The sequence below is a fragment of the Antennarius striatus genome, chromosome 7, assembly GCF_040054535.1.
Source record: "Antennarius striatus isolate MH-2024 chromosome 7, ASM4005453v1, whole genome shotgun sequence".
In the NCBI taxonomy this organism is placed as follows: Eukaryota; Metazoa; Chordata; class Actinopteri; order Lophiiformes; family Antennariidae; genus Antennarius; species Antennarius striatus.
In genome coordinates this window covers 10,797,308-10,819,289 of record NC_090782.1, presented here as the reverse complement: position 1 = coordinate 10,819,289, position 21,982 = coordinate 10,797,308, and the positions used below count along the sequence as shown (strand labels likewise).

Sequence of the window (21,982 nt, the reverse complement as noted above, 5' to 3'; positions counted from 1 at the left end):
TTGCTTGTCAGGCAGATGTAATGACCTCTACACTACAGAAACAACTAGTGACTTGCATCTTGCTGAACTGCAGATGGTTCTTGATTAAAGGATTAGAGGCAGAAAAGACTTATTTCTGCCTGGTTTCAAACCAGGGATCTTTTGCGTGTTAGGCAAACTTCATCACCATTACACTACAGAAACAACTGGCAATATCCATGTTGGTGAATTGCCGATGGTTTTTGATTGTAGGATTAGAGGCAGAAAAGTCTTGTTTCTGCCTGGTTTCGAACCAGGGACCTTTTGCGTGTTAGGCAAACGTGATGACCACTACACTACAGAAACAACTGGCAACTTGTACCTTGCTGAGCCTCAGATTGTTCTCGATTATGGGAAATGAGGCAGAAAAGACTTGTTTCTGCCTGGTGTCGAACCAAGGACCTTTTGAGTGTTAGGCAAATGTGATGACCACTACACTACAGAAACAACTTGCATCGTTCTAAGCTGCAGATTGTTCTTGACTATCGGAAATGAGGCAGAAAATACCTTTTTCTGTCTGGTTTCAAACCAGGGACCTTTTGCGTGTCAGGCAAACGTGGTGACCACTACACTACAGACACAAGTTGTAACTTACATCTTGCTGAGCCTCAGATGGTTCTCGATTGTGAGGAAATGAGGCAGAAAAGACTTTTTTCTGCCTGGTTTCGAACAAAGGGACCTTTTGCGTGTTAGGCATGTGATGACCACTACACTACAGAAACAACTGTCAATATCCATGTCGGTGAACTGCAGATGTTTCTTGATGATAGGATTAGAAGCAGAAATACTCGTTTCTGCCTGGTTTTGAACCAGGGAAGTTTTGCGTGTTAGGCAAACGTGATGACCACTGCACTACAGAAACAACTGGCAATATCCATGTTGGTGAATTGCAGATGGTTTTTGATTGTAGGATTAGAGGCAGAAAAGTCTTGTTTCTGCCTGGTTTCGAACCAGGGACCTTTTGCGTGTTAGGCAAACGTGATGACCACTACACTACAGAAACAAGTGGCAACTTCTGTTTTGCTGAGCTTCAGATTGTAGTTGATTATCGGAAATGAGGCAGAAAAGACTTGTTTCTGTCTGTTTTCAAACCCGGGACCTTTTGCTTGTCAGGCAGATGTAATGACCTCTACACTACAGAAACAACTAGTGACTTGCATCTTGCTGAACTGCAGATGGTTCTTGATTATAGGATTAGAGGCAGAAAAGACTTATTTCTGCCTGGTTTCAAACCAGGGATCTTTTGCGTGTTAGGCAAACTTCATCACCATTACACTACAGAAACAACTGGCAATATCCATGTTGGTGAATTGCCGATGGTTTTTGATTGTAGGATTAGAGGCAGAAAAGTCTTGTTTCTGCCTGGTTTCGAACCAGGGACCTTTTGCGTGTTAGGCAAACGTGATGACCACTACACTACAGAAACAACTGGCAACTTGTACCTTTTTGAGCCTCAGATTGTTCTCGATTATGGGATATGAGGCAGAAAAGACTTGTTTCTGCCTGGTTCCAAACCAGGGTCCTTCTGTGTGTCAGGCAAACTTGATGACCACTACACTACAGAAACAACTGTCAATATCCATGTTGGTGAACTGCAGATGGTTCTTGATTATAGGATTAGAGGCAGAAATACTTGTTTCTGCCTGGTTTTCAACCAGGGCCCTTTTGCGTGTTAGGCAAACGTGATGACCACTACACTACAGAAACAACTGGCAACTTGTATCTTGCTGAGCCTCAGATTGTTCTCGATTATGGGAAATGAGGCAGAAAAGACTTGTTTCTGCCTGGTGTCGAACCAGGGCCCTTTTGCGTGTTAGGCAAACGTGATGACCACTACACTACAGAAACAACTGGCAACTTGTATCTTGCTGAGCCTCAGATTGTTCTCGATTATGGGAAATGAGGCAGAAAAGACTTGTTTCTGCCTGGTGTCGAACCAGGGCCCTTTTGCGTGTTAGGCAAACGTGATGACCACTACACTACAGAAACAACTGGCAACTTGTATCTTGCTGAGCCTCAGATTGTTCTCGATTATGGGAAATGAGACAGAAAAGACTTGTTTCTGTCTGTTTTCAAACCCGGGACCTTTTGCTTGTCAGGCAGATGTAATGACCTCTACACTACAGAAACAACTAGTGACTTGCATCTTGCTGAACTGCAGATGGTTCTTGATTATAGGATTAGAGGCAGAAAAAACTTATTTCTGCCTGGTTTCAAACCAGGGATCTTTTGCGTGTTAGGCAAACGTGATGACCACTACACTACAGAAACAAGTGGCAACTTCTGTTTTGCTGAGCTTCAGATTGTCCTTGATTATCGGAAATGAGGCAGAAAAGACTTGTTTCTGTCTGTTTTCAAACCCGGGACCTTTTGCTTGTCAGGCAGATGTAATGACCTCTACACTACAGAAACAACTAGTGACTTGCATCTTGCTGAACTGCAGATGGTTCTTGATTAAAGGATTAGAGGCAGAAAAGACTTATTTCTGCCTGGTTTCAAACCAGGGATCTTTTGCGTGTTAGGCAAACTTCATCACCATTACACTACAGAAACAACTGGCAATATCCATGTTGGTGAATTGCCGATGGTTTTTGATTGTAGGATTAGAGGCAGAAAAGTCTTGTTTCTGCCTGGTTTCGAACCAGGGACCTTTTGAGTGTTAGGCAAACGTGATGACCACTACACTACAGAAACAACTGGCAACTTGTACCTTGCTGAGCCTCAGATTGTTCTCGACTATGGGAAATGAGGCAGAAAAGACTTGTTTCTGCCTGGTGTCGAACCAAGGACCTTTTGAGTGTTAGGCAAATGTGATGACCACTACACTACAGAAACAACTTGCATCGTTCTAAGCTGCAGATTGTTCTTGACTATCGGAAATGAGGCAGAAAATACCTTTTTCTGTCTGGTTTCAAACCAGGGACCTTTTGCGTGTCAGGCAAACGTGGTGACCACTACACTACAGACACAAGTTGTAACTTACATCTTGCTGAGCCTCAGATGGTTCTCGATTGTGAGGAAATGAGGCAGAAAAGACTTTTTTCTGCCTGGTTTCGAACAAAGGGACCTTTTGCGTGTTAGGCATGTGATGACCACTACACTACAGAAACAACTGTCAATATCCATGTCGGTGAACTGCAAATGTTTCTTGATGATAGGATTAGAAGCAGAAATACTCGTTTCTGCCTGGTTTTGAACCAGGGAAGTTTTGCGTGTTAGGCAAACGTGATGACCACTGCACTACAGAAACAACTGGTGACTTCCATGTTGCTGAGCTGCAGATTGGTCTTGATTAAAGGAACAGAGGCAGAAAAGACTTGTTTCTGCCTGGTTTCAAACCAGGGACCTTTTGCGTGTTAGGCAAACTTCATCACCATTACACTACAGAAACAACTGGCAATATCCATGTTGGTGAATTGCAGATGGTTTTTGATTGTAGGATTAGAGGCAGAAAAGACTTGTTTCTGCCTGGTTTTGAACCAGGGACCTTTTGCGTGTTAGGCAAACGTGATGACCACTACACTACAGAAACAAGTGGCAACTTCTGTTTTGCTGAGCTTCAGATTGTCCTTGATTATCGGAAATGAGGCAGAAAAGACTTGTTTCTGTCTGTGTTCAAACCCGGGACCTTTTGCTTGTCAGGCAGATGTAATGACCTCTACACTACAGAAACAACTAGTGACTTGCATCTTGCTGAACTGCAGATGGTTCTTGATTATAGGATTAGAGGCAGAAAAGACTTATTTCTGCCTGGTTTCAAACCAGGGATCTTTTGCGTGTTAGGCAAACTTCATCACCATTACACTACAGAAACAACTGGCAATATCCATGTTGGTGAATTGCCGATGGTTTTTGATTGTAGGATTAGAGGCAGAAAAGTCTTGTTTCTGCCTGGTTTCGAACCAGGGACCTTTTGTATGTTAGGCAAACGTGATGACCACTACACTACAGAAACAACTGGCAACTTGTACCTTGCTGAGCCTCAGATTGTTCTCGATTATGGGAAATGAGGCAGAAAAGACTTGTTTCTGCCTGGTTCCAAACCAGGGTCCTTCTGTGTGTCAGGCAAACTTGACGACCACTACACTACAGAAACAACTGTCAATATCCATGTTGGTGAACTGCAGATGGTTTTTGATTATAGGATTAGAGGCAGAAATACTTGTTTCTGCCTGGCTTTGAACCAGGGCCCTTTTGCGTGTTAGGCAAACGTGATGACCACTACACTACAGAAACAACTGGCAACTTGTATCTTGCTGAGCCTCAGATTGTTCTCGATTATGGGAAATGAGGCAGAAAAGACTTGTTTCTGCCTGGTGTCGAACCAGGGCCCTTTTGCGTGTTAGGCAAACGTGATGACCACTACACTACAGAAACAACTGGCAACTTGTATCTTGCTGAGCCTCAGATTGTTCTCGATTATGGGAAATGAGGCAGAAAAGACTTGTTTCTGCCTGGTTTAGAACCAGGGACCTTTTGCGTGTTAGGCAAACGTGATGACCACTACACTACAGAAACAAGTGGCAACTTTTGTTTTGCTGAGCTTCAGAATGTCCTTGATTATCGGAAATGAGGCAGAAAAGACTTGTTTCTGTCTGTTTTCAAACCCGGGACCTTTTGCTTGTCAGGCAGATGTAATGACCTCTACACTACAGAAACAACTAGTGACTTGCATCTTGCTGAACTGCAGATGGTTCTTGATTATAGGATTAGAGGCAGAAAAGACTTATTTCTGCCTGGTTTCAAACCAGGGATCTTTTGCGTGTTAGGCAAACTTCATCACCATTACACTACAGAAACAACTGGCAATATCCATGTTGGTGAATTGCCGATGGTTTTTGATTGTAGGATTAGAGGCAGAAAAGTCTTGTTTCTGCCTGGTTTCGAACCAGGGACCTTTTGCGTGTTAGGCAAACGTGATGACCACTACACTACAGAAACAACTGGCAACTTGTACCTTGCTGAGCCTCAGATTGTTCTCGATTATGGGAAATGAGGCAGAAAAGACTTGTTTCTGCCTGGTTCCAAACCAGGGTCCTTCTGTGTGTCAGGCAAACTTGATGACCACTACACTACAGAAACAACTGTCAATATCCATGTTGGTGAACTGCAGATGGTTCTTGATTATAGGATTAGAGGCAGAAATACTAGTTTCTGCCTGGCTTTGAACCAGGGCCCTTTTGCGTGTTAGGCAAACGTGATGACCACTACACTACAGAAACAACTGGCAACTTGTATCTTGCTGAGCCTCAGATTGTTCTCGATTATGGGAAATGAGGCAGAAAAGACTTGTTTCTGCCTGGTGTCGAACCAAGGACCTTTTGAGTGTTAGGCAAATGTGATGACCACTACACTACAGAAACAACTTGCATCGTTCTAAGCTGCAGATTGTTCTTGACTATCGGAAATGAGGCAGAAAATACCTTTTTCAGTCTGGTTTCAAACCAGGGACCTTTTGCGTGTCAGGCAAACGTGGTGACCACTACACTACAGACACAAGTTGTAACTTACATCTTGCTGAGCCTCAGATGGTTCTCGATTGTGAGGAAATGAGGCAGAAAAGACTTTTTTCTGCCTGGTTTCGAACAAAGGCACCTTTTGCGTGTTAGGCATGTGATGACCACTACACTACAGAAACAACTGTCAATATCCATGTCGGTGAACTGCAGATGTTTCTTGATGATAGGATTAGAAGCAGAAATACTCGTTTCTGCCTGGTTTTGAACCAGGGAAGTTTTGCGTGTTAGGCAAACGTGATGACCACTGCACTACAGAAACAACTGGTGACTTGCATGTAGCTGAGCTGCAGATTGGTCTTGATTAAAGGAACAGAGGCAGAAAAGACTTGTTTCTGCCTGGTTTCAAACCAGGGACCTTTTGCGTGTTAGGCAAACTTCATCACCATTACAGTACAGAAACAACTGGCAATATCCATGTTGGTGATTGCAGATGGTTTTTGATTGTAGGATTAGAGGCAGAAAAGACTTGTTTCTGCCTGGTTTTGAACCAGGGACCTTTTGCGTGTTAGGCAAACGTGATGACCACTACATTACAGAAACAAGTGGCAACTTCTGTTTTGCTGAGCTTCAGATTGTCCTTGATTATCGGAAATGAGGCAGAAAAGACTTGTTTCTGTCTGTTTTCAAACCCGGGACCTTTTGCTTGTCAGGCAGATGTAATGACCTCTACACTACAGAAACAACTAGTGACTTGCATCTTGCTGAACTGCAGATGGTTCTTGATTATAGGATTAGAGGCAGAAAAGACTTATTTCTGCCTGGTTTCAAACCAGGGATCTTTTGCGTGTTAGGCAAACTTCATCACCATTACACTACAGAAACAACTGGCAATATCCATGTTGGTGAATTGCCGATGGTTTTTGATTGTAGGATTAGAGGCAGAAAAGTCTTGTTTCTGCCTGGTTTCGAACCAGGGACCTTTTGCGTGTTAGGCAAACGTGATGACCACTACACTACAGAAACAACTGGCAACTTGTACCTTGCTGAGCCTCAGATTGTTCTCGATTATGGGAAATGAGGCAGAAAAGACTTGTTTCTGCCTGGTTCCAAACCAGGGTCCTTCTGTGTGTCAGGCAAACTTGATGACCACTACACTACAGAAACAACTGTCAATATCCATGTTGGTGAACTGCAGATGGTTCTTGATTATAGGATTAGAGGCAGAAATACTTGTTTCTGCCTGGCTTTGAACCAGGGCCCTTTTGCATGTTAGGCAAACGTGATGACCACTACACTACAGAAACAACTGGCAACTTGTATCTTGCTGAGCCTCAGATTGTTCTCGATTATGGGAAATGAGGCAGAAAAGACTTGTTTCTGCCTGGTGTCGAACCAAGGACCTTTTGAGTGTTAGGCAAATGTGATGACCACTACACTACAGAAACAACTGGTATCGTTCTAAGCTGCAGATTGTTCTTGACTATCGGAAATGAGGCAGAAAATACCTTTTTCTGTCTGGTTTCAAACCAGGGACCTTTTGCGTGTCAGGCAAACGTGGTGACCACTACACTACAGACACAAGTTGTAACTTACATCTTGCTGAGCCTCAGATGGTTCTCGATTGTGAGGAAATGAGGCAGAAAAGACTTTTTTCTGCCTGGTTTCGAACAAAGGGACCTTTTGCGTGTTAGGCATGTGATGACCACTACACTACAGAAACAACTGTCAATATCCATGTCGGTGAACTGCAGATGTTTCTTGATGATAGGATTAGAAGCAGAAATACTCGTTTCTGCCTGGTTTTGAACCAGGGAAGTTTTGCGTGTTAGGCAAACGTGATGACCACTGCACTACAGAAACAACTGGTGACTTCCATGTTGCTGAGCTGCAGATTGTTCTTGATTAAAGGAACAGAGGCAGAAAAGACTTGTTTCTGCCTGGTGTCGAACCAGGGACCTTTCGCGTGTGAGGCGAATGTGATAGCCGCTACACTACAGAAACCATGAAGAAGTCCCTCAACACACATGCTGAAATTAATATATAGTCTGAGTCACCTGCAAAGGTCTCATACTCATTCCAACACATCCAGTCCTTCATGGACATGTTGAGTCAGATATTTTTAACTGGATGCAGCGGCAGTGGTTGTGTTTGAGATCTATGTAGCAAGAAATTGCGCAAGTTGAAGGACTACACAGTTTGAGTGTGTTACAAAGAGCTGTCTTGCACAAATTCATCCATTTGTTGAGATGGGCCAATACTAGTTCCAGGACTCTTGCTTCGTCCAAAGAAAAACAACAGTAAGAAAGATCTAAAAACACTTTTACGCCTCAACCTTATTTTAAAGAGATTACAGCTCAACTTTATTTTAAAGAGATTCATGAGACAGAAAACACAAAGGAAGGGACTGTAAGTTATGATGAAACTGGAGAAGCAAGCGTACTGTCTGAATGGAATGTCCATTTACTTTGTGGAAGGTTGTATTTTGTACACAGGTTTTGAACCAGGGACCTTTTCCTTGTAAGGCAAATGTGATGACCACTACACTACAGAAACAAATGGCAATTTGTATCTTGCCGAGGCCCAGATTGTTCTCGATTATAGGATTAGAGGCACAAAAGACTTATTTCTGCCTGGTTTCAAACCAGGGACCTTTTGCGTGTTAGGCAAACTTCATCACCATTACACTACAGAAACAACTGGCAATATCCATGTTGGTGAATTGCAGATGGTTTTTCATTGTAGGATTAGAGGCAGAAAAGACTTGTTTCTGCCTGGTTTCGAACCAGGGACCTTTTGCATGTTAGGCAAACGTGATGACCACTACACTACAGAAACAAGAGGCAACTTCTGTCTTGCTGAGCTTCAGATTGTCCTTGATTATCGGAAATGAGGCAGAAAAGACTTGTTTCTGTCTGTTTTCAAACCCGGGACCTTTTGCTTGTCAGGCAGATGTAATGACCTCTACACTACAGAAACAACTAGTAACTTGCATCTTGCTGAACTGCAGATGGTTCTTGATTATAGGATTAGAGGCAGAAAAGACTTATTTCTGCCTGGTTTCAAACCAGGGATCTTTTGCGTGTTAGGCAAACTTCATCACCATTACACTACAGAAACAACTGGCAATATCCATGTTGGTGAATTGCCGATGGTTTTTGATTGTAGGATTAGAGGCAGAAAAGTCTTGTTTCTGCCTGGTTTCGAACCAGGGACCTTTTGCGTGTTAGGCAAACGTGATGACCACTACACTACAGAAACAACTGGCAACTTGTACCTTGCTGAGCCTCAGATTGTTCTCGATTATGGGAAATGAGGCAGAAAAGACTTGTTTCTGCCTGGTTCCAAACCAGGGTCCTTCTGTGTGTCAGGCAAACTTGATGACCACTACACTACAGAAACAACTGTCAATATCCATGTTGGTGAACTGCAGATGGTTTTTGATTATAGGATTAGAGGCAGAAATACTTGTTTCTGCCTGGCTTTGAACCAGGGCCCTTTTGCGTGTTAGGCAAACGTGATGACCACTACACTACAGAAACAACTGGCAACTTGTATCTTGCTGAGCCTCAGATTGTTCTCGATTATGGGAAATGAGGCAGAAAAGACTTGTTTCTTCCTGGTGTCGAACCAAGGACCTTTTGAGTGTTAGGCAAATGTGATGACCACTACACTACAGAAACAACTTGTATCGTTCTAAGCTGCAGATTGTTCTTGACTATCGGAAATGAGGCAGAAAATACCTTTTTCTGTCTGGTTTCAAACCAGGGACCTTTTGCGTGTCAGGCAAACGTGGTGACCACTACACTACAGACACAAGTTGTAACTTACATCTTGCTGAGCCTCAGATGGTTCTCGATTGTGAGGAAATGAGGCAGAAAAGACTTTTTTCTGCCTGGTTTCGAACAAAGGGACCTTTTGCGTGTTAGGCATGTGATGACCACTACACTACAGAAACAACTGTCAATATCCATGTCGGTGAACTGCAGATGTTTCTTGATGATAGGATTAGAAGCAGAAATACTCGTTTCTGCCTGGTTTTGAACCAGGGAAGTTTTGCGTGTTAGGCAAACGTGATGACCACTGCACTACAGAAACAACTGGTGACTTCCATGTTGCTGAGCTGCAGATTGTTCTTGATTAAAGGAACAGAGGCAGAAAAGACTTGTTTCTGCCTGGTGTCGAACCAGGGACCTTTCGCATGTGATAGCCGCTACACTACAGAAACCATGAAGAAGTCCCTCAACACACATGCTGAAAGTAATATATAGTCTGAGTTACCTGCAAAGGTCTCATACTCATTCCAACACGTTCAGTCCTTCATGGACATGTTGAATCACATATTTTTAACTTGATGCAGCGGCAGTGGTTGTATTTGAGATCTACATAGCAAGAAATTGCGCAAGTTCAAGGACTATACAGTTTGAGTGTGTTACAAACAGCTGTCTTGCACGAAGGAAGGGACTGTAAGTTATGACGAAACAGTAGAAGCAAGCAACAAAGAAAATTGAGGTACTGTCTGAATGGAATGTCCATTTACTTTGTGGAAGGTGTATTTTGTGCACATTTTGGTGACAATTTCCCTGTCTTTGTAATTGCATCGTGTATGCAGAAAATTTTGAATTGATGGGGTGAATGAGGTGTGATAAGTAAATCTTGTCTTTACCCGTCTCGATCACGGGACCTTTTGCATCTTAGGCAAACTTGATGACCACTACACTACAGAAACCATGAAGAAGTCCCTCAACACACATTCTGAAATTAATATATAGTCTGAGTAACCTGCAAAGGTTTCATACATATTCCAACACGTTCAAACGTTAATGGACGTGTTGGGTCAGGACTTCAGGCCACCAGCCTGGACATTAAATGATAATGATAATATTGTATGTTTTGGGTGAATTTTTCTACATCCGTTAGCAGAAATTGTCACTTCCTTTAAAATAATAGCTGCTCTTGCTGTATTAAGTATGTGATTAAGTATCAGAGCTTTATTTTGTACTCATTTGTTTTTGTTCTTCTGTGTCACTTATTTACTTATGCTTTGCTGCATGTGCTAGATAAAGGAAATGAAGGTAACACTTGTATTTTATTCACTTTGTTCACTACATGTTTTCTAAATCATACAGGTCTTTTGACATAGTGTTGGCCTCTATTCTGACCTTGACCCTTTTTGTCCAGTTTGACAGCCAAGAGGATGAGTATTTGCTGCAAGCTGCAGACAAATTTGAGAGAGATGCAGCTCAGGCGTACCCAGACCGGCCCTGTTTTACAACCGTCACAGACCTAAATGGGATGTCAATCTTCATCACGCGATACATTCGACCACTGAACCCACCGCAGGAGTTATTGGATGCATTCCCCAATAACCCCCTGGAGACCACAGTCAGTTGATTGATTTTTTTTTAAAAATGCAGTGAGAGGGTGTGATTGAACATAATATATTGACAGTCTGATTCCATCCTCCCTCTTCCAGGCCCTGGTTGCCCGATTTGTGTCACTCATCCCATCCCTGCAAGATAGGGTTTCCTTTTCTGGCAACTGTGATCTTTGGAGTACCTGTAATGTGAGAGAATTCTCAGGGACGTTTTGGATTTGGAAATGGAGGGAAACACCCATTTAACAGTTTCTTCTGTTAATCTGTTTTTGATCACAGCAATTCCTGACCCTCCTGGCTGGAGACGAGGAAGAACATGCCGTCCTTTTGTGCAACTATTTCCTGTCTATGAACAAGCAGGCCTGGCTCGTAATTGGCACTGCTATACCAGAGGTGTGTCACAATTATTTGCAAACCTACAAATATTTCAAGTGTGTGACGATCTCTGTCGTAACCGTGTCCCTATATGCAGTATTTTTCTGCAGCTGCACTGACTGTTCTTTGTCTCTCCTAGGGACCCACAGTATATGTCTTGACTTATGAGCAAGGCCGCTACCTGATCTGGAATCCCAGCAGCGGTCAGCACTATGGACAGTATGACACGTTCTGCCCACTGCACACAGTTGGCTCATTGGTTAATGCCGATAATGTGAGTAAAGAAAGGAAAACCACGACATTCAAGTTCTTCTCTCACAGCAGATTAAATGTTTTCTGCATTCTAATTCAGGTGTGGCTAAATATTCAAGAATATAAATCGCCAATGATGATGACTTTTGACATCACCAAAGCCGATTTGTGGAAGCCGTTCTTCTCCCGGTCCTTCTTTTGCCCAGGACTGGGAAGTGTACAAGTGAGTGTCCAACATTTCTGCATAATATTATTTAACGTTCACTTGTAGGCTTCCTGTTATCCGTGTCTCTTCTGCTTTTCTTTAGCCAGAGAAACTGGTATATCGGCGCACAGACAGAGCTGCTGCAGCAGAGCTTCAGGACAGGTGAGTCTTGATTTTCACTTTGACTTTATTTGTCAAACTGCCTTTCCACTCCAGATAAAACCCAGTAACCGCCTTGCTCTCTGTAGGATAGAGAAGATCCTGAAGGACAAGATCATGGAATGGCGGCCTCGTAACCCAACCCGCTGGAACCGCTACTGTATCACCACATTGAAACAGTTCTTGCCCAAATTGGAGCAGATCGGGGAGAACGACATGGCTGAGGTTCACCATGCTGAGTTACAGAGCCTGTTGGGAGACTACAGGGTAAGAAATTAAATGTAGGGGTCTGTCAGTCACCACAAGATGTGATCATTTATGAATCACTTATTTCAACTGGCAGAAAACACTTTGTGTTATCACGTTAAAAAAAAAATCACTAATATTTTTTTTCTTCTTTAGATTTCTGGATTCCCCCTGCATCTACCATTCTCTGAGATCCGGCCCATCATAGAGGCAGTGCACAGCACTGGGGTTCACCTTGTTCAGGCATCAAACGTGGAATTTGCCCTTGCTGTGTATGTGCACCCCTACCCTAATAACGTCCTGTCTGTGTGGCTGTACCTGGCGTCACTCATGCGCATGTGATACAAGAGACGTTCATAGCATTACTTTTGCACGTAAATTAGCTTTAACATGACAAATGTAGAAACTTAACTTCATCTGTTTGCACAATATTGTACTGTACATCTAAGGAATAGATAGATAGATAGATAGATAGATAGATAGATAGATAGATAGATAGATAGATAGATAGATAGATATTTATCCCAAACTGGGAAATTTAGGTGTCACAGTAGCAGAGCAGAATTATTACAGAAAAAATACAGTGTATATCTGGTAATGTCTGGGGTGACAGTAGCTCAGTCCACTAAGTCTTGGGCTGTGGACTGGAGGGGGGCTGGCTCAAGACCCATGTCGGTGAACTGGCAGTGGAGAGGTGCCAGTTCACCTCCTAAGCACTGCCAAGGTGCTCTTGAGCAAGGCACCGCCCCCTTTAAAGTTGCTCATTGGGGCACCATGAAAGAGCTGCCCGCCGCTCTGCCTCTCATCTGCAAGCATGCATTCATTTAGTGTGTGTGTGTGTGTGTGTGTGTGAGAGAGAGAGAGCATGCGTCACAGGCCTGTACACATATGTACTATGCATGTGATTAACAACATAGTCCAACACTACAGTGGACACTTTCCCATTGGGGATTAATAAAGCTGATATTATCTGCTGCATTTTATCTGTACAGCCAATCCAAACCTATTCCCTTGAATTAAATATCTTGAACTTGAACTCTTAATTTTGGGCTTTACAGGTGCTTTGAATTTGGAGCTAAAAAATGTCAGCTAATCCTTACTGTTGCACTGTATTTAAATCCATTTATGGTACTGTAGTTCATCAATACATCCACAGTCAGAATGTAAAAACTGCACAACACTCAAAATATACTAAAGTAAATCCCAGCAGCTTAAAAGAAACACAAAAACAAGATTAGTTTCACAAAAATAAGATTTATTGCAGAGCTGTTGTATTGAATTGCATTAGAATGTACAAATGGGTGTCATTATCCGGTGGCTCAGGGTACCAGACTATGAGATGTTTCCTACTGTTCAAATGAATTAGGACATTAGTATTTCCCAATTGTAAGCGTTCCATTTTGCTCAAATGCATTCACAGAATACTTAAAAATGACAGACAACAGAGCTCACAGCCCCATCTTTATTGTTCTGTTTATCAATTGTACATTTCCAGTCGAGCTCCTCATGCAAGACTAATGAACAAGCAAAGATCCTGCAAGAGAATGATTAAAGGTGAAAAACCATCGACTGAAACCTGACCCAAGTTCACAGACGTCTCCCCGTCTGAGGATCATTACTCTGAGTCCCCTTCAGGGTATCGACCTCCTTTGTTGTTGGCAGAATTCAAGTCCTTCTATGGACAGTGGCCCATTCTTTTCATCCTTAGATTTGGAGTGTAATGACCAATAATAATTTTAAAAAAAACTTGATTTGGTGAATACGAATATCTGGCATCACTAATCCTGGCAAAAAATTCAATGTAACTGAATAATGTAACAGTTTCTATATTTAAAAGCCAGCTGACTTGTCAGTAACTCAGTCAATGGTGAACACCATCATGAAGGAACATGTTGATTAATCTGACTGATAACCATCAACATCAGGACAGCCATCCACAACAGTCGGCTTCAATCTAAAGGAAGGCATCTAACAATTCACCTCTGTGAATGATGAACTTACTAATAGGTCAAGTAAAACTTCCTCGTTGATTGGACCATCTAACTACTGCAGGGTTGGAACAATCAAGCCAGGACAGTGAGTTTCTGTAGAAGAAATGGGATTAACCCCACGTACTTGGTGTTACTACACTGCTCTCTCATATTTGATTTGTCAAATCCAAAAATGGAACCAGAATGCACCTTTTCAGACACTTCAAATCAACTACCTTATCCATTATGTTCTCCTTTTTTTAAGATTATTTACATGTAATATAGATGGAAATAAGGGAGGAAAATTACAGTTTAATGCAGAAACAGTTTTAGGGACACAAAATACATCAACCGGTATTTCCAGAATAAAGTGCAATAACAAGGAGACGTGAAATTTTGGGAGTCATGGTGTGATTAGGATCACTCTCCAGAGCGACAGCAGGCCCTGAAACCACACTGCAGGTTCTGGCAGCCACTGGCCGTGTCTGCATGAGGACCTGGAGACAAACACCAAACAGTGGTCACCTCCTGAAACTTCAACCATCAGTTATCACACTGCAAATTAATTGATAAAGAGACTGATCAGGGACTACTGAAGGCATCATACTGGCTACTGTAATGCTCACTTACCTTCCACCACAGTAGCATATGTTACTTACACTATGACACATCCTATAAAAGTGGGGTAAGTCATGTTTGACACAAACAGGACTAATCACACGATAGTTTCTACAACATAGAATTTACAGTATATTTGCAAAGCACCTTATTAGATCATCAATGCATATAAATGAGTGTCTGAGAGGGAAGAGGACCCCGTCGAGTGTGTTACCATTGATATTATCGCAGTAATAAAAGTGTTCGTCATTGAGGGAAGGACAGGCTGACACCAGCTCCTGCAGCCCCACCTCAGTGACGAAGAGACAGCCGGACAAGTTGAGATGCTCCAGGACAGGAAGTCCTCCACGCTGTGACAGAGCCCTGAAACACACACAGTGCAACCTCACTACAGGAATATCTACAAGAACACTAACACGAGTCAACTCTGGTCCTAAACTGATAAAGGCAACCCTGTAAATAATGAAATCTACCACGTGAAACCACTCACACTGGATCTCACCCAAACTGCGTACGTGAGAAAGGTTACAGGGAGGCGTTTACCAAGATAAGTGGCACTGCTTGCACAATTGACATCCACTCATATTATTACACCATCTTCTGTGTGTGCTTCACCTTAAGACTAAATGTTGTTTGAAACTGCATCAATACAAACTTACAAAATGTCATGGAACCCATTTAACAGCAACATAGCAGTTTAAGGGCTTACTAACCGAATACCCAGGCCTGTTGCTGAAGTACATGGTAAAAGTGTAACTGATATGTTTGACCATTTTGTGAAGAACCCAACGCAGTAACTTTACCTCAAGCCCAGATCTGTGACTTGATAACACCCAGAGAGACTGAGAAATCTCAAAGAGCGTTTCGCTTTTGACGGGTTAGTCCTCTGTTCATGACACTGCAGGCCCCCTAGCAAGGAGCATTTAGTCCGAAACTCTGCAGTGCTGGTTCCTGACTCGCACTGAGGCCCTGCAAAAGTTCTAAGGGCTATGTCACTAGTGCAGCAGGTGGAGTGACCACAAAATATTTCCCCTGACATGGCATACTGCTGATGCAAATACGAGGCGCTGGAGCCAGTCCTGTGCCCACGCCTGCTGCTCCTCCTGCAACAGCACGAACCGCCCACAAGCTGAGTCTCTACAAAGTTTTCTGTTCCAGAGAGAGGCATCCAATCACGACGGCTCCACTCTGCAGCATCCTCAATATCAGCCAGGTCTGACGAGTCCAAGACCCACACTTGTGTGGGGGATGCGGCAGCACCCCAACGGCCAGTTCCTTGCTTGAAAATGATGGCCTGTCGCTTCCGCGCAACTGTATCCAGGTTTTTCTCTTCCATGAGAGCAATGGGCAGCGGGACGCTTTTGAAGAGCTTGGCTCGCCGGTATGAGCGTTTATCAGAAGAGGTGGAAGACGTGAGGTCACCCAGCCCGACTGAGAGCTTCCTCAAGGTGTAATCAGTAATCTTCTCACAACCAGACAGATCCAGGTGCTCCAGAGACAAACAGGCGCCGAAAGACAACCAGCTAAAAAAAGGATGATGACAAGAACATGCTGATTAGTACTGCCATTCCTTTACATGAAAACAACACTGATAGGCATTATACATATGTAAATAATCTTAATTTTTTTTGGACTCAGTTCATAAAAGCATCAATAATCTAATAAACATTGTAAATAATCAAATATGACTTGGTGGGTACTTTTCTATCGCCTTTAATTTTACCTGTCAAATGCAAAATCTGTTACATCAGTCTGGGTCAGGTCCAGATGAGTAATGTTGGGGCACAAACTGAGGATCTGTCGCACCTAAAAAATTACAAATAAATGACACTTTAGACTGATCCTGACCTTCAGGTACTGTGTGACTACAACCAGTTGTAACTTTATGATGAATACCATTTTACTGGAGACTGTAGAACTGAATGCCAGAACAATCGACTTGACAGATGAACCCACGACTGGCAGAAGGTTTTGGATGATCCCATGTAGAAGCCTCTTCTCTCGCTTAGCAGTGCTAATTGCCAGGGAGCCATGTGTGTGACCCGATACATCTTTAAAGAAAATGGAAAAAGAATAACAGTTGACTAAGCTCCTATTTAGAACTAATTTTAATCTTGGACTAAAAGTACGCGACATGTTGGTTTAGGATTGGGGAATGCATTAACTTAAGACAAAACCTCACCAGACTCATCAACATCAGCATCCTCGTCCCATTCCTGATAGGCTCGACCCTCATTCTGCCGACTCTTCACCCACTCTTCATCTGGGTCCTGGTCCAGATCACCAGGGGGGCCGTTATAATAATCACCTTTTTTCAAGATATCACACATTGATTAGCACCAATCTCAAAGACAGATGTAAATCAATACAATGTAGTAATTTTCAGAGGAATATTGAGCCAAGAAACGTTTTTGTTTTGTTGGTCAGCAGCTGTCAGCAGCTTACCTCTAGCCCAACGGACAGGGTAGAGATGCCTCCAGAGAGAGCCCGTCTTTGCCAACTCAGACCAGGAGCTGCACACCTGACTGCAGCGACACAGATCTTCAGGGCCTAAATAGTGGAATAGCCTCAGCATGATTTCTGTAGGAAGTTGGGTGATGTGGGTTGAAGAGTTTCTGTCCTTTTCCAGTTCTGACAAGAGGACAAAAACAACTTTAAACAGGCCAAAATGATGAAAAACTCCTACAAATAACATGACAACTACCTAAACAGAACACTGCTATGGCACAGACAAAAGACATTTTGTGTCGGCATCCTGATTATTGGGACCAAGAGACATTTCAATGGCACTGGCAACATGCAATTTCCTCAGGGATTAATAAAGTATCTATCTATCTATCTATCTATCTGTCCTTTTCCAGCTGATGTAAAAGCCTGTGAATAAAAACCTTTGTTCATGGATGTTGACGGACTTCCTCAAATAACTAACCAGCTTTTACTTGTATGAAAATAGTTCAGACATTTAATAACATGCTTACTAACCATAGTCTGTCTTCTCGTGGTCGGCATATTTGAAGGCTTTCTGCAGCTCCTCTGCTTGACTCCACAAACTGAAGCCCTTGAGCACCACATTGGCACAGTCCCACTGCTGTTGGCTGCAGTGCTGTGCTATGACCTGTTTCTTGATGTCCTTGAGCTCCTCATAGGAGAAGTACTGCATGAGCATTGGCTGGAACACCTGCAGAAGATCTCTCCTTTTAAACACCTCACAACACTGCAATTCACTGGGTCTATGAGCAAACACTTCCCGAATTTGATTCCTTTATCTTTTTTTTTTTTGCTCTGGTTATGAATATAACTTACCAGTACTTAAAGTACTTAACTAATGGAAACAAACAATTGAAGAGATTTTAATATCTTATACCTCTTCTTCTTCCTTCATGTGTGGCAGAAAGTCTTGTGTAAACGCCTCCAATCTCTCCTTCAGCTGTTGAGCATAATTTAACTGCTCACATTCACTCTAAAAGACATAATGAAAAATGAATGGAAACTCTTAAAAACAGTCGAAACTCCTCTACATTCCTGACAACATCTCAGTTTGATCCTTAACTAAATTGCCAAACTGCTATTTTTAGTGGTTAAACATTTGACATGGAGATTGTAATTTATAACCTTGAGACGTCATAATATCTTGTAAAAAATTGGAGAGCACATGATCTCAGGTCAAAAGAAAAGTTGTATTATTTATGTTTTGTAAAGCAAAGGGTGGCAGTGGCACAATTGGTAGAGCAGGTCGTCCAATGATCGCAGGAATGGCGGTTCGATTCCCCCCAGCCCTACAGGCCGCCTGTGTGCGTGTGTGTGTCTTATGGGCCTGTGCACACTATATATGCATGCGATTGAACTAAAAAATGTGGTCTAGAGCAGCGGTTCTTAACCTGGGTTCGATTGAACCCTAGGGGTTCAGTGAGTCGGTCTCAGGAAGACGGTGGAGACGGAGGTCAAGACAAAACACCCGAAATGATGTTTTGTCTTGACACGATGTGTCGGGTGTTTTGACACATCGTCTTTTGTCGGCTGAACATACACGAATCGCTGTGTACGTTTAACACATCGTGTCATTTCGTGATGACACGCCCCCCTTAGCCATCACTGGCTGCAGGTGATCACGTGACGTTACATCGATCAGCCTACCTGTGCTACATGGGATTTTGCGCACTTAGTAGTCGATTTATGCCTGTCATGATGGTACGTCATCCGATTGCTTTCTTCATATTTTAATTCATAGTAACTATGTTGAGTAAAAAAAGAAAGTGGTCGGACGAATATATGCAACGTGAATTTACATGTACAGTATAACGGAACGTGATGGGAGTCAGCGTCCTGCATGATTTGCAATGTCAAGTTGAGCAACTCTAGTCTCGCACTGGCAAAAATAAAGAAACACTTCCTTAAGCTGCATGGGAAAAAAAAGAAACAGACTTTGCTGTGAAAATGACATAAGAGTAGCACTAGCCAAGGTGAAGCCACACATATCTGAACTGGTCTCTCAGTAACAACAGCAGAAGTCACGCTGATTTGCAGGTAGGTAATTTTATGTGAGTTCATGCACTGTCTTGGTTTTGTTCTTTGAAAAAGGTGACATTAATGCACAATTCATTAAATACACCAGTGAAACATATACAGTATTTTCCACACCAAAAAGCCTTTAATTTTCTCAATTTCTTATAATCCAATGTGCCTTATAAAATGAAAAAAGCTTTAAAATAGACCATTCATTGAAGATGAGTTCTCAGATGCGTTTTATAATCCAGTGCGTTTTATAATGCAGCGCGCTTTATAATGCAGCGCGCTTTATAATCCAGCGCGCTTTATAATCCAGCGCGCTTTATAATCCAGCGCGCTTTATAATCCAGCGCATTTTATAATCCAGCGCGCTTTATAATCCAGTGCGATTTATGTATGAAATTTTTTTTAAAAAATAGGCCATTCATTGAAGGTGCACCTTATAATCCATTGTGCCTTATAGTGTGAAAAATACTGTATGTCTTAAATTTGAAAAAAAAAAGTTTTTTTTACTAAAGAAGAGTTCGGTGAGTGAGCATCTGAAACCAGCAGGGTTCGGCACCTCCAACAAGGTTAAGAACCACTGGTCTAGAGTGTGCAAAAATTTACCCGACTGGGATCAATAAAGTATACAGTATCTCTTATCTATCTCTAAAGCAAAGCAGAAGTTTGAATCAATTGCTTCATTCTGGAAAGGTCACTTGTTAATTTGGGTTTTCCTGCATCCTGAGTCACACCAATGACTCTTCTTTCTTGTTCAACAGTTCAAGAAACAATTTTGCCATTATTACACAATTTCTCTGGATCCTCTTACTTTAAATGCCATGAACAAAACCTTAAGCCCTAGCCCAACATGTTTGTGACAAAACATAATTTTAGACAATTTTTGAAAATGGATGTGAAAATCTGCTACAGAATATTATTGTTGATTACCTCAGACCAGACATACATTCACAATATTTTCCATCTTTTCAAGTAAAATGTATAATTAAAGATATTACTTTCAATGCTGCTGGCATTGCAATCTTACAAATCCTTTTTGTACAAAGGTGCTACCCAACACTAAGCATCAATCAGCCAAATTTCAGTTAACTATATAAAATCAGAATTCAACCATAACCAAAAGGTCTTGTTTCTGTCCAGCTCAAGTTAAAAACGATAAATGTGAAAGACGTGCAATACACAGCCATGGTATAACAATAAACACGGCATATTTACCTTCACGCTGTGCAACCCCTTTTCAAAGAGGGATAACATCTCGGAGAGTTTGTTGTCAGAGTGCACATTGTACACTGTGCAGCAGCGCTGCTGCAACAGACCGATGATGTATTCATTCTCAATTTGTTCATGCATCTTGAACTCCTTAAAGGTTGCACATAGTGACTGAAGAAACGACCGGAAATCATTGTTGTTGGAGAAATTGGTTTTTGAAAGCTGTGGAGAAACAACAAACATTGATGTATGATGTAACGCCTGCATGTTTAATACTGAAATCCACGTGATGAGTATTACACGGTTATATGGGTGTAACACCGATACCAGGTAATCAGATATTTGCAGACTTCCGTCATTCAACACAGTACTGAATCAAAGCTCATGCACGACAGAGAACTAAAACGGAGACAACTATCACTACATTGAAACAGTAACGCAACGTTAGCTTGCGTTAGCAACTCCATCCGAAATTAGCTAATATCGCTAGCAGAGGGTATCTAACATTAGTTTAAATAATCCCTACATTGCATACAGTTTGTCGTACGATAGGTAACTTTTTGTTATACAATTTCAAGTAACAAAATTTCTTGCGCACAAGTTAAGCTAACAGTTAGCAACCTAAACCAGCTAGCAAGACTTAGCTGGTTTAAGGATGGGCTATGGAGAGTTTAACCAAAAGAAAGCCAAGACATGAGCCAACATTCGGGTTTAAAATCAATTACAACGCTTATTTTACGTTCTCATGTCGACGCACTGAACTTCCAAACACTCCTAGAGGAATGTTGAGACAATAATCCGATAGTTGAACAGCTTCGACTGAGTCAATTCTGATTGCTATAGACTGACAAGCTACCTGGTATTCACCTGTCCGACGGTCAACCACCTTCATAGATCTGTTAGACTCCAAAACAACCAAAAACGTTTGTGTTTACATACCTTTTCACAATACAGGCCCACCAGCTGCTTCATTCGCCAGTGAGGCCCAGTAAAGACATCCACCTCGTCAGGAAAAGGAGCCATTTTCACACTGAAGCCCAGTGCGTCATCTGCGCTGGATCTGACACAATTTGTGTACGTAAGTCACGTGACCACGCTTTCCTAACCCTGACCAACGGGAAGACTTAAGTAATTTACGTTTTAGCGCATCTCAACAATAAGCACCGTCCCAAACACATTTTGACAAATTGCATCGTAACTCCAAGTCACATCAAAACAGATTTTGTGTAATTTGCATAAAGCAACCAACAATAAAATAATTTCTGTTTCCAAATGGTACCAAGATGGATCTACAAACTTTCTAAACAAAAAGTGTATCTCAGACTATACCCTCCCAGTGATATTCAGAATCGGAGGGTTTGGTTGTGGCCTCACGTTTCATCACCAATAATAACAAAATTATGTCACTTGAGTTTAAACCCAATTATATCCCGTATAAATCTTTCTCAGATTTTTTTAAAAGAATGATATTAACGTGTCGTGAAATTTTGGATATGAGCATACTGGAAACGTTTTATACTAAAAAAAAATCGTTCAAGAGGTTCTATGTTTAGGAGGTTGACACTCATCGAACATGAAGATACATTTT

General features: G+C 42.1%; 2 protein-coding genes and 17 non-coding genes across 21 annotated transcripts in view; 1 reads left to right on the top strand and 18 right to left on the bottom strand.

Annotated features, from left to right (window-relative positions):
• Nucleotides 1-13,532, top strand: part of cc2d2a (coiled-coil and C2 domain containing 2A) — a 64,216-nt gene extending 50,684 nt beyond the window's left edge. For both annotated transcript variants that reach the window (XM_068318445.1, XM_068318444.1), the window contains 8 exons: nucleotides 10,656-10,859; nucleotides 10,951-11,040; nucleotides 11,131-11,244; nucleotides 11,366-11,500; nucleotides 11,579-11,701; nucleotides 11,787-11,845; nucleotides 11,932-12,109; nucleotides 12,245-13,532. In XM_068318445.1, the coding sequence (XP_068174546.1) occupies nucleotides 10,656-10,859; nucleotides 10,951-11,040; nucleotides 11,131-11,244; nucleotides 11,366-11,500; nucleotides 11,579-11,701; nucleotides 11,787-11,845; nucleotides 11,932-12,109; nucleotides 12,245-12,430 (1,089 nt within the window). In that variant the 3' untranslated portion in view covers nucleotides 12,431-13,532. The remainder of the gene's footprint in view (nucleotides 1-10,655; nucleotides 10,860-10,950; nucleotides 11,041-11,130; nucleotides 11,245-11,365; nucleotides 11,501-11,578; nucleotides 11,702-11,786; nucleotides 11,846-11,931; nucleotides 12,110-12,244) is intronic.
• trnav-aac (transfer RNA valine (anticodon AAC)) lies at nucleotides 252-324 on the bottom strand. Its single transcript has one exon. It is a non-coding gene; the product is annotated as a tRNA-Val (tRNA).
• Nucleotides 949-1,021, bottom strand: trnav-aac (transfer RNA valine (anticodon AAC)). Its single transcript has one exon. It is a non-coding gene; the product is annotated as a tRNA-Val (tRNA).
• On the bottom strand, nucleotides 1,372-1,444 carry trnav-aac (transfer RNA valine (anticodon AAC)). Its single transcript has one exon. It is a non-coding gene; the product is annotated as a tRNA-Val (tRNA).
• Nucleotides 1,794-1,866, bottom strand: trnav-aac (transfer RNA valine (anticodon AAC)). Its single transcript has one exon. It is a non-coding gene; the product is annotated as a tRNA-Val (tRNA).
• trnav-aac (transfer RNA valine (anticodon AAC)) lies at nucleotides 1,935-2,007 on the bottom strand. Its single transcript has one exon. It is a non-coding gene; the product is annotated as a tRNA-Val (tRNA).
• On the bottom strand, nucleotides 2,640-2,712 carry trnav-aac (transfer RNA valine (anticodon AAC)). Its single transcript has one exon. It is a non-coding gene; the product is annotated as a tRNA-Val (tRNA).
• Nucleotides 3,478-3,550, bottom strand: trnav-aac (transfer RNA valine (anticodon AAC)). The gene has a single exon. It is a non-coding gene; the product is annotated as a tRNA-Val (tRNA).
• trnav-aac (transfer RNA valine (anticodon AAC)) lies at nucleotides 4,182-4,254 on the bottom strand. The gene has a single exon. It is a non-coding gene; the product is annotated as a tRNA-Val (tRNA).
• Nucleotides 4,323-4,395, bottom strand: trnav-aac (transfer RNA valine (anticodon AAC)). The gene has a single exon. It is a non-coding gene; the product is annotated as a tRNA-Val (tRNA).
• Nucleotides 4,887-4,959, bottom strand: trnav-aac (transfer RNA valine (anticodon AAC)). Its single transcript has one exon. It is a non-coding gene; the product is annotated as a tRNA-Val (tRNA).
• Nucleotides 5,168-5,240, bottom strand: trnav-aac (transfer RNA valine (anticodon AAC)). The gene has a single exon. It is a non-coding gene; the product is annotated as a tRNA-Val (tRNA).
• trnav-aac (transfer RNA valine (anticodon AAC)) lies at nucleotides 6,428-6,500 on the bottom strand. Its single transcript has one exon. It is a non-coding gene; the product is annotated as a tRNA-Val (tRNA).
• trnav-aac (transfer RNA valine (anticodon AAC)) lies at nucleotides 6,709-6,781 on the bottom strand. The gene has a single exon. It is a non-coding gene; the product is annotated as a tRNA-Val (tRNA).
• Nucleotides 7,406-7,478, bottom strand: trnav-cac (transfer RNA valine (anticodon CAC)). Its single transcript has one exon. It is a non-coding gene; the product is annotated as a tRNA-Val (tRNA).
• On the bottom strand, nucleotides 8,240-8,312 carry trnav-aac (transfer RNA valine (anticodon AAC)). Its single transcript has one exon. It is a non-coding gene; the product is annotated as a tRNA-Val (tRNA).
• On the bottom strand, nucleotides 8,663-8,735 carry trnav-aac (transfer RNA valine (anticodon AAC)). The gene has a single exon. It is a non-coding gene; the product is annotated as a tRNA-Val (tRNA).
• Nucleotides 8,944-9,016, bottom strand: trnav-aac (transfer RNA valine (anticodon AAC)). Its single transcript has one exon. It is a non-coding gene; the product is annotated as a tRNA-Val (tRNA).
• On the bottom strand, nucleotides 13,323-21,424 carry fbxl5 (F-box and leucine-rich repeat protein 5). Of its 2 annotated transcripts, XM_068318447.1 has the most exons (11): nucleotides 21,334-21,424; nucleotides 20,401-20,616; nucleotides 18,041-18,136; nucleotides 17,659-17,854; nucleotides 17,122-17,307; nucleotides 16,859-16,984; nucleotides 16,573-16,727; nucleotides 16,400-16,482; nucleotides 15,480-16,199; nucleotides 14,891-15,039; nucleotides 13,323-14,555 (listed from the first exon to the last, which is right to left on the bottom strand). In XM_068318447.1, the coding sequence occupies exons 1-11, from the start codon at nucleotides 21,415-21,417 to the stop codon at nucleotides 14,479-14,481; spliced, it is 2,088 nt and encodes a 695-aa protein (XP_068174548.1). In that variant the 5' UTR covers nucleotides 21,418-21,424; the 3' UTR covers nucleotides 13,323-14,478. The 2 variants fall into 2 exon arrangements, with proteins under 2 accessions (XP_068174548.1, XP_068174547.1); XM_068318446.1 differs by having other exon boundaries at nucleotides 13,323-15,039.
• Nucleotides 21,425-21,982: the final 558 nt, after the last annotated feature.

What these genes read in the sequence shown, in the direction of transcription:
- fbxl5 (XM_068318446.1), bottom strand. Translation starts at nt 21,417, where the DNA reads ATGGCTCCTTTTCCTGACGAGGTGGATGTCTTTACTGGGCCTCACTGG. An exon ending in TGGGCCTGTATTGTGAAAAG is followed by an intron (nt 20,617 to 21,333) that starts GTATGTAAACAC and finishes GTTTCTCCACAG; the next exon opens with CTTTCAAAAACCAATTTCTC. An exon ending in AGGGGTTGCACAGCGTGAAG is followed by an intron (nt 18,137 to 20,400) that starts GTAAATATGCCG and finishes TATGTCTTTTAG; the next exon opens with AGTGAATGTGAGCAGTTAAA.